This window comes from Girardinichthys multiradiatus, chromosome 4 (genome assembly GCF_021462225.1).
Source record: "Girardinichthys multiradiatus isolate DD_20200921_A chromosome 4, DD_fGirMul_XY1, whole genome shotgun sequence".
Taxonomy (NCBI): domain Eukaryota; kingdom Metazoa; phylum Chordata; class Actinopteri; order Cyprinodontiformes; family Goodeidae; genus Girardinichthys; species Girardinichthys multiradiatus.
In genome coordinates, this window is record NC_061797.1 from 33,696,361 (window position 1) to 33,708,528 (window position 12,168).

The following is a 12,168-nucleotide window of genomic DNA, read 5'->3' on the forward strand; positions in this document are numbered from 1 at the left end:
ATGAATGAAGCTACTGTAAATACAGTACACTAGATGAAAACTTGTTAGAAGCTGGAAAAGACTTTAGGGCGGAGGTTAATCACGACTTGAAGAATGGACAGATACTGTTATCTCTACAGATGAATACCACCAATTTTAATTTGTAAAATATATTAAAAAACATGCATCAGTTTAATTTCAAATCTATCCTACTCTGTATTGGAGATGGAATAACATTTTACTTTGTGGTCGAAAAAAATGACTTATTGAGCAATGATGTGCAGGAATCATGCTGCAAGGAATTCAAAATGAGAGGGAACATTCAAACAAAGGAAATGACAGATCTACAAGGTCAGTTGGTGTGAAAAAGGTAATCATGCAGACTTCATGTATTATTTTAAGTGAAAATATAGTTGGCTATGAAATGTTAACTCAATTCATCTGCTGCCAAAGCACTTACCTGAACCCAACCCACCGCCCTACATTCAATTTACTGCAGAATGGCATTATCTGTGCAAAGCTGAACACTGAGCTTCCTTCTCTGCACACACAGACATGTACGTGTATTTTTCTTGCCAATTAGCCCTGATGTTAGCATTGCCCTATAGATTGCAGGCCACGTTAGGATGGTTGGTAGGGTTGAACTACATTAGTTAAAATATATTAGGCCTCTTAGGTGCATGCGTGTGTGCACACTCTTATAGCTGTAAAATAATGAAATTACCTCAAGAGCCCTCTCAGTTAAACGAGCCACGCTTTGCCTTTAGCGCTTAATGATTTTATAATGTTTTTAATGCACTTTTTATTATACAGCTTAGATTAGAGAGAAGGAAGGAGCCCTCTGACATATGATATACCTAGACAGGATAGGAAAGGTGATGGATAAAAATGACAAAGATGGCTGTACACAGTTACTGAGAGGGAAGTGAACACTTAAATATAAAACATGGCAGAAAGTGGCCCAAGATTTATAATCATATAGAGGAAAACTGTAGAGAGGTATAAATAATTGAACAATAGGTTCTGGGAGTTTTATTGGAACATATCAATATTTCCAAAAAATATATTTTTTATGCATATAATTATCAATCAACTTTATCAGTGTTACTGCAAAAACAGGTTTAGAATTCACTACAGATTGCATATTTTGGAATAGGTTTTCCATTCGAACATGCCAAAATTCATGAGAAATGTATTATATTTTGTTAGTGTCAAAAAATTTCTGTTGAGTTGTAAAGGACACTGCCATCTTGCTTCAGAGGTAGAATATGGCTTGATTGTACAGAAGCACGAGCGCAGTTTTTGTGTGTTTGTGCATGGTGCAAACAAGCATTTTACAGCACCTTGAATCAGTCTCACACACACTTTGTATTGATTTCATGCCTCACTACATGATGTTTAACATCCCCTGTGAAGCAAAATGTTGCAGAGAAATACATGTTAACCCAAACACCTCTCATGAATGTAATGTGAAGATCCACTATTCATTAAATTTATACATAAACAAAAAAGAAAAATGAAATGATTACACCACTACATATGGATATTAACATTTTATAATAGTAGGTTGTTTTAAATTAGTCAATATTTATAGTGTTATTTCTTCCTACCTCCATCAGGTGTGGTGACGTTAACCATTGCTTTAGTTGTATTATGTGCACCATTGAACACCTGCAGTGATATCAGATATGTTGTACTAGGCCAAAGGTCTCCTATCACAGTAGACATAACCTCAGGCCCATAAGCCAACAGCGGGCCTGACTTGGAAGACTTGATGGTGAGAAAGAATGATTCCACCTCTCCCTGCAGGTCCTGTAGAGCTGAAAAATACAACAAGAGAGTAAGGGTGAGGGATCAGTTAAATGAAATAAAAATTTTCTATCTAAAACTTCACTTCTGAAATTTCTTGAGTTAAAATTTATTACACAAATTAACTATGATAGTGATGCATGAAGGTTTTTGATTAATTTATCTGACTGAAAAGGTTGATAAGGAGCACACAGTTAAATGAATGAGATCAAAATGTTCGTTCAACAATTCATATGCAAGTTTCAAATTTATCTTATGTTATATGAGCACTCGTTGGCTTAAACCTAATATTCAAGGTTGATCAGGATAAAATATACCTTAGTTTCACGACTGGATTTGTTTTTGACCCTCATTCGGCTGGAAAACTCAAAAGAAACTGGGCTGCCACAACTGGTGTAAAACCAAATAATGCTGAATGATGATGATTAATAATAATTCATCAACAGAAATGTTTTTTAAATAATTTAAAACAATGACTTTTTTGTGCTTTCCAAAACTTTTTAACAAAAAGATGTGCAGAGTAGCACCTGGCTACAATCTGAAGGGGCTGCACATGTGAATGTGTGTTTGCATTTTACAGATGATCTGCTGTAAAATAGTGAGAGTTCAAATATCAAATATTTATGAAGGAAGACCTCTACTGGATGTAATGTTTGTGTTTAAGAGAGTGTGATGTGAACAGAGAATAGGTAATCTTACAAGGTTTATTCCAGTTGACTTGTACAGCTGTGTGATTGATAGCATGAGCAGACAAAGTAGGAGGTTTGAGGGGAACCCCTGCCATGGTCACTGCAGTAACAATATCTCCAGAAGTGTAGCCCACATCATTATAAACCGTGAGCTGGTACTGGTAATAGGTGAATCTGTGGAGAGACAAAATGATGCTCTTGATGCATGTGTGAATTATAACATTAACTGTCTTCCAGTGATGTCAATATCTCAGTTTATATTCAATTCAACTCAGTGAATTAATACAGGATCGATTCACAACAAATGCCGCCTCAAGGCTATTTACAAAGACTCCCTTGTTCTGCTGGGGGACTTCAACGCTTACGTTGGCAATGACAGTGACACCTGGAGGGGTGTAGTTGGGAGGAATGGCCCTCCCGTTATGAACCCGAGTGGTGTTTTGTTATTGGACTTTTATGCTCATCATGGATTGTCCATTGCTAACACCATGTTCAAGCATAAGGGTGTCCATATGTGCTCTTGGCACCAGGACACCCTAGGCCGCAGTTCGATGATCGACTTTGTTGCCGTGTTATCTGATCTGCGGCCGCATGTCTTGGACACTCTGGTGAAGAAGGGAGCGGAGCTTTCCACTGACCACTACCTGGTGGTGAGCTGGCTCCGATGGTGGGGAAGGATGCCGGTCAGACCTGGCAGACCCAAACGAATCTTGAAGGTCTGCTGAGAATGCCTTGCAGAGTCTCCCGTGAGGCGGAGCTTCAACTCCCACCTCTGGGAGAGCTTGAAACACATTCTGGGGGAGGTGGGGGACATTGAGTCCGAGTGGGCCATGTTCCGAACCTCCATTGCAGAGGCGGCTTACCGGAGCTGTGGTCGCAAGGTTGCCGGTCATGGTGGAAATCCTTGAACCTGCTGGTGGACCCCAGCAGTGAGGGATGCTGTCAGGCTGAAGGAGTCCTACCATCCAGCGTCTTGAGAGGGAAGAGGTCCAACACCAACACTGTTTACAGTGGGGATGGTGTGCTGCTGACCTCGACTCGGGAAGTTGTGGGTCGGTGGGCAAAGTACTTCGAAGACCTCCTCAATCCCACCGGAATCTCTTCCACTGAGGAAGCGAAGCCTGGAACCTTGGGGCGGGCTCTCCAATCTCTGGAGCTGAGGTCACCCTGGGGGTGAATGAGATTCGCCCGGAGTTCCTTAAGGCTCTGGATGTTGTGGGGTTGTGTTGGTTAACGCGACTCTGCAGCATCGCGTGGACATCAGAGGCAGTTCCACTGGATTGGCAGACCGGGGTGGTGGTCCCCCTATTCAAAAAGGGGGACCGTAGAGTGTGTTCCAACTATAGGGGAGTCACACTCTTAGGCCTCCCTGGTAAGGTCTATTCGGGGGTTCTGGAGAGGAGGGTCTGTTGGATAGTCGAACCTCGGAATCAGGGAGAGTGTGCTTGGAGAAGGCATTCGACTGTGTCCCTCAGGGAATCCTGTGGGAGGAACTCCGGGAGTATGTGGTACAAGGCCCTTTGATACGGGCCGTTAAGTCCCTGTACAACCGGTGTCAGAGCTTGGTCCACATTGCGGGCAGTAAGTCGGACTCGTTTCCGGTGAGGGTTGGACCCCACCAAGGTTGGCCTTTGTCACCCATTCTGTTCATAACTTTTATGGACAGAATTTCTAGGTGCATTGGCCACATCAGCTCAGCTCCCACTGGAGCAGTTTGCAGCTAAGTGTGAAGCGGCAGGGATGAGAATCAGTGCCTCCAAGTCCGAGGCCATGGTCTTGAGCCTCAGTGCCTTCTCCGGGTCGGGGGGGGGAGGTCCTGCCTCAAGTGGAGGAGTTCAAGTATCTTGGGGTCTTGTTCACGAATGAGGGAAAAATAGAGTGGGAGATCGATAGACGGATTGGTGCTGCGTCAGCAGTGATGTGGGCGCTGTGTCGGTCTGTCGTGGTGAAGAGAAACCTGAGCCAAAAAGCGAAGCTCTCGATTTGCCGGTCGATCTACGTTCCTACCCTCATCTATGGTCATGAGCTTTGGGTCATGACCGGAAGAACGAGATTACGGATACAAGCGGCTGAAATGAGTTTTTTCTGCAGGGTGTCGGGGCTCTCCCTTAGAGATAGGGTGAGAAGCTCGGTCATCCGGGAGGGACTCAGAGTTGAGCCGCTGCTTCTCCACGTCGAGAGGAGCCAGTTGAAGTGGCTCAGGCATCTGGTTAGGATGCTTCCTTGACGCTTCTATGGTGAGGTGTTCCAGGCACATCCCACCGGGAGGAGGCCCAGGGGAAGACCCAGGACACGCTCAAGGGACTATGTTTCTCGGCTGGCCTGGGAACGCCTTGGGATTCCCCCGGACGAGTTGGCCCAAGTGGCTGGGGAGAGAGAAGCCTGGGTCTCTCTGCTTAGGCTGCTGCCCCCGCAACCCGACCCCAGATAAGCGGAAGACAATGGATGGATGAATGAATGGATACAGTAAATTCAATCCCTTCCAATTCTAATAAACCCAGCTATAAAACATTGCAGTCAGGTTCAGTTTATGCTAAATGGTACAAAGTTTTCAAAGCCCAGCCAATTGCATTGTGTGATGGACTTTGCAGAAGTCTCTCCAGCTGAAAGAGCATGAGGCAACAGTGAACAGTTTAGTGCATTAAGGGTCTGATCTTCAAAACGCAAACTCTGTCCGCAAAGCTGATCTACAAACGAGGTGCTAATAGGATTGAGTGTGTAAAATCAGCGGGACGGTGGGCGCAAACCTTTTAGCGTGTTTGCTTTTATAAATATACAAAACATATGATAATGACCCAAACGTGCAAATTTATGGGAGTGGGATGTGCAAATGTAATCCCTTACCACCTTCAATGCGATTTATCAAACCTGAAACGGATTACAGGTGTTGTTTTTGCATCTAGATTTGCACGTTTGAAATGCAGGTACTAACTGGGAAAAATGTCTGCTGTCACTGGCGAGAAGGAGGCATAGATTGCAGAGGAATCGGAGTTGGATCAGTTGGATTACGTGGTTTTGAATGTGAACATATGCCAGGGGAAGGTTTATACAGTAAAAAAATTATTTTGTGACACCAAACAACAATTGAAACAATTAAACATGTAAATATTGGTAAAACTAACAAAACAAATTCAGTAAAATCACTGGAAAATACTTTATTTTTGTGTACAAAAATGTTCGATTCAAATTCTTTGCAGGACAGTTATGTGACGCTATGTTTTAAAATTAGCAAAGCAATAATATGCAGATTGCCAACTCTTACAACAAACTACTTTTGTGTTGCTAATATTACGTACAGACTTAAATATTGTGGCTGTTTATGATAAACTCCAAACTTTTTAAACACATACTCTCAAAACCAAAAGAACAAAGGGAGTCTGAAAAGAAATAAAAGTTCAAGGAAGGCAAAGCTATAATAAATTGTCTTTGTATAGCCATTATTGATTGGCAAATTTGTAAGCTGCGACCGTTGCGAGTTACGTCGAGCAACACAGTAAACAGGCTGTGCGCTCTCCTATGGTGCAGACGCAGCACTGATCAGCTGCCCTGAGTGCGCACTGATGGCACATAGTTCTGCCCTCCTGCGCAATAGCCTGTAATCCGATATTTTTATTAAAAGGCGAAGCAGAATGTAGTCTTTGCTTTACTGGGTCCGTCCGAACCTCAAACATAAAGCATCTGCTCACAAAGCAACTTCAAACTCAGCCTTTGGCATGCGCAATTACGCACTCAGGGGTGCCCAGCACAAATGAACAGATAGAAGAGATAATCTTGTCAGGGCAGAGGCTGAGATGACAAATCTAGCGCCTTTTATTTGGGATCTTTGACGATCAGGACCCTGAGTCATTACCTTTGCAGCAATCCCTCATTTTGAGCCTGCATGGGGCGACCTGGGACAGGAAAACTCTTGTTGTGGAGTTGTGGAGACATATTGCAGATATAACAGTTTTTTCTTCAGTTAACAATGCGACAAATACATTCCTACAGAAAATCCTGCACCGAGAAGAGCTGACACATCTAAAGGTTGGTCAGCTGATTTTGAAAAGGCGCATAAGGGCCATAGACCCAGAGCAGTTCAGCAAGGATAAAGAAAAAAAGCTGCTACCAAGTGGTGGACTGAGATTAAGGGATGCTGTGTGAAACAAAAACTATTTAATTCTTTGGGATATTTGCTTAATGTATCTTTGAGCGGTATTAAAAGATCGGCATCAGCAGTCACTCCGATCGGCTCTGCACACACTGTTTGCTGCAGCAGTGCCATTTGCTCTAGAGCTCATTCCAGTAATCTCACCTGCTTAGGCCTTTATCTTCATAGAACAATTTGGTGCCGGAGTAAACATGGAACCAGCGATGGAGATCTTCAGAGGGGGGTGGGGAAGTGGCTGCTAATGTGGGGACCATGGCGACAGCCAGGGGCTGGTGGGTTTTACGTCTGAGCAACTTGTATCTGAGGGGGAAAATTTGAATAAAAGAAAACAAACACAGCCAGTGTCATGTTAAGGAATCCATCAACACACAAAGACTGTACTGCACCATACACACATGCAGACACTCAAACTTCCACACAGAACTTTAGCTGACTCTTATCACTTATTGCCTCCTCTTGTGCTGTTTTCCATCATCTCTATTCTTTTGCCTCCACTGTACCTCATCCCTCCCAATGCCCCTCCAGCCGTTGTTTTTTCTGCGGGTTTTGTGTTTTCCTCTCCCTACAGTGATGCTAATTTCTGCTGTAATCAGAAGAGAAGGGCTTAACGTCGCCTTTTAACCAACCCACTTAGACAAACATACAGAGCTGAGCAGCGCAGAACAGAGAGAGAGAGCCTCATGCATTTTAATCACCTGCTAAGAAAATGAACCTTTATTTTAGGCCTAATCGCAAGCAGAGTCGAACAGGACGTGAACAAAGTGGACCAGAATGTGCATTAGTACTGTGAAAATGCTGATTATGAATGCGCAACACTTAGCTCATTAGCAGGGCACTTTTGTTAGCAGCTTGTTAATGCGTTCATATCTTTTAGGAGGAGTTCTTCAGCAGCAACTGAACATCTCCAGAACATTATTTTCAAAACCCACATGATGGTATCAGTCTGGTCTGTCTGGTTTGTAACGCTGGGCTTTTACTTATTAATATTATGCAAATGTATGATGCTTCTAAAACTCTGCCTATTAGAATTACATTTTGAATCTATGAGAAGTGTTTGTTTTGACAGAACGGATGTGCTTTTTGTCTTCAAACTTTTTCATTAATTTCTAAATCATCACAATCTAAAGATGGAAATGGTTTTAATCCTGTATATTTTCAAAGAAGCTAGACAGATGTAAATCATAAATTCACACCAGGTGTTAGTTTTTCATTTTAAATGCCAAATGTCTGGAACGTTTTGTAGAAGGAATGGATAAAATGGCAGGTATGAAATTGGTGTACAAATTGGTAAAAGGAGTAAATCGACCTGAAATCCTAGTGAGGACTGAACGTTCTCAGTAAGAACCTTGAATCTGTTTAAGAATAACCTTCCGAGGCTTGAGGTATTCATTCGAAGCAGAGGCAAACTCTCCCCTATCTGGGGAGACGGCGTGTTCCATCAGACCCAAAACATCACGGCGTAAAGACTGCTCAAGACACGGAAGCAGAATCCCCCACTCCAGCCATGGCATTAACAACAAAGATAAACATACATGAGTGACAACCTTATTTCCTCAACCTTTTTCAATATTGTTTCACCTACTTCATGTTGATTGACAGGTTCTATTTAGTTGATGTCTTAACTCTACAAGTCAGACAGTAATCAAACCTGGGTGTGGCTAGTCAAACTGAAAAAGAAAATATGGTAACCAATGCTAATTAAAAAATTAACATGGGGGACAGTTATATTTTCATATATATTTTTAATAAATAAAATTTACTTTAAAATGTTTTTGTAAATGTATTGAGGTTATCTCTGATATTGCTTTCAGTTTCATGATTAATATTAAGCATGGAAGGTAAATGGTGAGTAGATCTGAAATGTGTGGGGTCATGGGTGCAGTGCCCCACTGTTACCTGTGGAGCTGCTGGCACTCCTTTGATTTGCAATGCTGACTTTAGATATACACTCACCGTCCACTTTATTAGGTACACTTGTCCAACTACCTGTTAACGTAAAATTCTAATCAGCCAATCACATGGCAGCAGCTCAATGCATTTAGGCATGTAGACATGGTCAAGACGATCTTCTGCAGTTTAAACCGAGCATCAGAATGGGGAAGAAAGGTGATTTAACTGACTTTGAACGTGGCATGGTTGTTGGTGCCAGACAGGCTGGTCTGAGTATTGCAGAAACTGCTGATCTGCTGGGATTTTCACTTAGTACCAAATGAGCATCGTGTTAACGCCACAGCCTACTTGAGTATTGTTGCTGACCATATCCATCCCTTTATGACCACAGTGTACCCATCTTCTAATGGTTACTTACAGCAGGAGAACGCGCCATGTCATAAAGCACAAATCATCTCAGACTGGTTTCTTGAACATGACAATGAGTTCACTGGACTCAAATGGTCTCCACAGTCACCAGATCTCAAGCCAATAGAGCACCTTTGGGATGTGGTGGAACGGGAGATTCGTATCATGGACGTGCAGCCGACAAATCTGCTGCATCTGTGTGATGCTATCATGTCAATATGGACCAAACTCTCTGAGGAATGTTTTCGGTACCTTGTTGAATCTATGCCACGAAGGATTAAGGCAGTTCTAAAGGCCAAAGGGGGTCCAACCCAGTACTAGTAAGGTGTACCTAATAAAGTGGCCGGTGAGTGTATAGGCACCCATTCTCACAAGATGTGGCCAGCTTAAATGGTTTAGGCATGAAATTGGATCTTCTTTTTGGAGTCACAGATGTTTCCATCTTCAAATAATTTTAAAAGGTGCAAACTATTTCCTTTTCTCTTTTGCACCACACTAAAACTCAAAAACAATGTGTAAAAAACTGTTAGTGAAGAAAGCAAGGTCAATACCAAAATCTCAGTGTTACTGCATATAAACAATTAACTGCATGCATTTATGCTGCCATTTGTTCAGTAATTTGAGATTGTTTTGTTCTGTTGAAACCAGTCACATGCAAGTTAATTTGGCAAACAGTAAGTATCAAGATAGAAATACCTCTAAGCCCCACATGAGTAAGGCGGGTAACACTATATAATAGGACCATACATGTAACCAAAATAAAACATACTTTTGTATGTATATACCTGGTATTCATTTTACCTGATGTTGGGTCCATTGGGCCGACATGGTGGTTGCCAAGAAATTGCCAGAAAAGATTCACTGACTGCCACGACTGAAAGAGTTGCAATGTCTTCAGGTCTCGTAGGTAATGTGTAAGCAGGAGTTGGAAGACTTTCCGTGCATCCACCAACATATTCTCCACCATTTGAACATGCCAGCACAGTAATACTGTAATTTGTGTACGGAACAAGGTCTGTTACAGTGACTTTGAGCTCAGAGGAATATCTGGTGTCATGAAAGATTCGGGGCTCCGGGAGACGGATTTCATATCCATGAATCTCTCCATTAGGAATCAAAGGAAGTGACCAGGTGACCTGAAACAAATATTGGAGATTAAGAGATTAATGCATTTTGTTAAAATACAACACACAGTTGAAATCCATTGGCAAGGAAAAATAGTCCATTTAATTTTTTCTACAGGGCCTTGTAAACTTGCATATGGAACCTTTTTGCATTTTGTTGCAGTACAACCACAAACATCTATTTATTTTACATTTTAAGTGGTAGATTAACACAAGGTAGCACATAATTGTGAAGTGGAAGAAAATAAATTGTTATAAAAAGAAATTAATAAATTGTGACCTAAATTTAAATAAAGCACTTCTGACTCAATACAATTAGGACATTTTTAATATAAATATATACAAAAGGAAATGAAAAAAAAAATTTTTTTTTTGGTAAATGTGTATATATAGTGTGTTTTTAGTAAATAAAAAGACATGGTTGAATTAGTGCAAAAATGCATGGTATTGATCTGGGGAAATAAACTTTCTCCAAGATCTTGCATTGATGATGGTAGAGTCTGACCGCTGCACAAAGCCTTCTCAAGCACATCCCAAAGATTCTCAATGGGGTTCGTCTCATGCTCCCTGAACCACTCTTTCACAATTCAAGCCCAATGAATCCTGGCATTGTCATCTTGGAATATGCCCATGCTATCAGGTAAGAAAAAATGCATTGATGGAATAACCTGGTCATTCAGTATATTCAGGTAGTCAGCTGACCTCATTCTTTGAACACATACTGTTGCTGAACCCAGACCTGACCAACTGCAGCAGCCCCAGACCATAGCACTGCCCTCACAGGCTTGTAAAGTAGGCACTAGGCATGATGGGTGCATCACTTCACCTGCCTCTCTTCTTACCCTGATCTGCCCATCACTTTGGAACAGGGTAAATCTGGACTCATCATACCATATGACATTCTTTCATTGGTCCAGAGTCCAATCTTTATGGTCCCTAGCAAATAGAAGACTTTTTTTCAGGCCACATTTCTTCTTCAAAGACGACGGACAACTATGTAGGTCAGCGACATTCTGGTCCACACTCCAAGCCAGCTGGTGGCAGCAATGCACCACATCGTTGTATGTCAACCGCCAGAAAACAACAAAGAAGAAGCTATGCGAGTCCTTGAACGCAGGTTGTTAAATTACTAGCTTGTGTGCTCACGCTTGCTGATAATACAATGAATTGGTGGTGCACAGATGAGTGATTAGAAAAAGATGGCTTCATCAAATATACATAAAGTGGATTATGAAAATCACACATTTAAAGATGAATGGACAGAAGCATACGGTCTCTTACAGCACAACAGCGAGCATACGTGTGCTCACTCTGAGTACACAGAAAACACAAAAAGCCTTTCACTGACTAGGAAATGATCAAAGATTGCAAAGAAGCTGTGGCAGAAACACTTTAAGATGGAAAAGAAGGACAACAACTTAAGCAAAAGGTTATACAAATTACCCTGCCTGTCACAAGCACAACATAGAGAGCAGAATTATACCAAGTTGCACAAACCCAGCTCGAGTGAGCCATTCAAAGTGTTTAATATTGGTACTTAAATTGGATTGCTCTTTTCTGTTCAGCATATGATTTCATAGGCATATAAATAATTGATCCATAGTTAAAAAAAACTCTAGTGGTATTTAAATGTTAAATAAAGAAGAAATAAAATATTTTTGCCTCTTGATTTAAAATGTTCAGACCCCAGTGTTTGGACGAGGGAGGGAGCGGACCTCCTCCTATTTTATTTCGGGACCCCTGGCCTATACCATAAAATCCTAACAAAATTGAATAAAGATTGTGGTTGTAACATCATAAAGTTGGATTTTTTTAAATACTTTTGCAAGGTACATCAACTCGTTATCTAATACAAGCTATAACAGAAAAAAACCTTTGTGTATGCACGTAAGAACATATGTATATTGGATTCTGAACACATTGTATTGTCAGTTTAGAGTGGCACCAGCAACATAAAGGAAGGTGAGGAAAAACACTGTTAGGATGGCCACTGTGTGTGTCCTCAGCACTGTCTTGTAGGAAAACATAACCTGACTTTGACTTAAGTAGAAGGTTTCTTTCATCACATTTAAAACAGGGCACACACAAACAGGCAATCTCTCTCTCTCTCTCTCTCACACAC

At 41.6% G+C, this 12,168-nt stretch overlaps 1 protein-coding gene across 1 annotated transcript in view; it reads right to left on the reverse strand.

The window, feature by feature from the left end:
• The window catches only part of ush2a (Usher syndrome 2A (autosomal recessive, mild)), a 360,158-nt gene that overhangs the window by 130,521 nt on the left and 217,469 nt on the right, over positions 1–12,168 (reverse strand). The window contains exons 55-58 of the mRNA XM_047364117.1: positions 9,724–10,058; positions 6,769–6,924; positions 2,488–2,651; positions 1,590–1,799 (exon numbers count right to left, since the gene is read on the reverse strand). Of these exons, the coding sequence (XP_047220073.1) occupies positions 1,590–1,799; positions 2,488–2,651; positions 6,769–6,924; positions 9,724–10,058 (865 nt within the window). The remainder of the gene's footprint in view (positions 1–1,589; positions 1,800–2,487; positions 2,652–6,768; positions 6,925–9,723; positions 10,059–12,168) is intronic.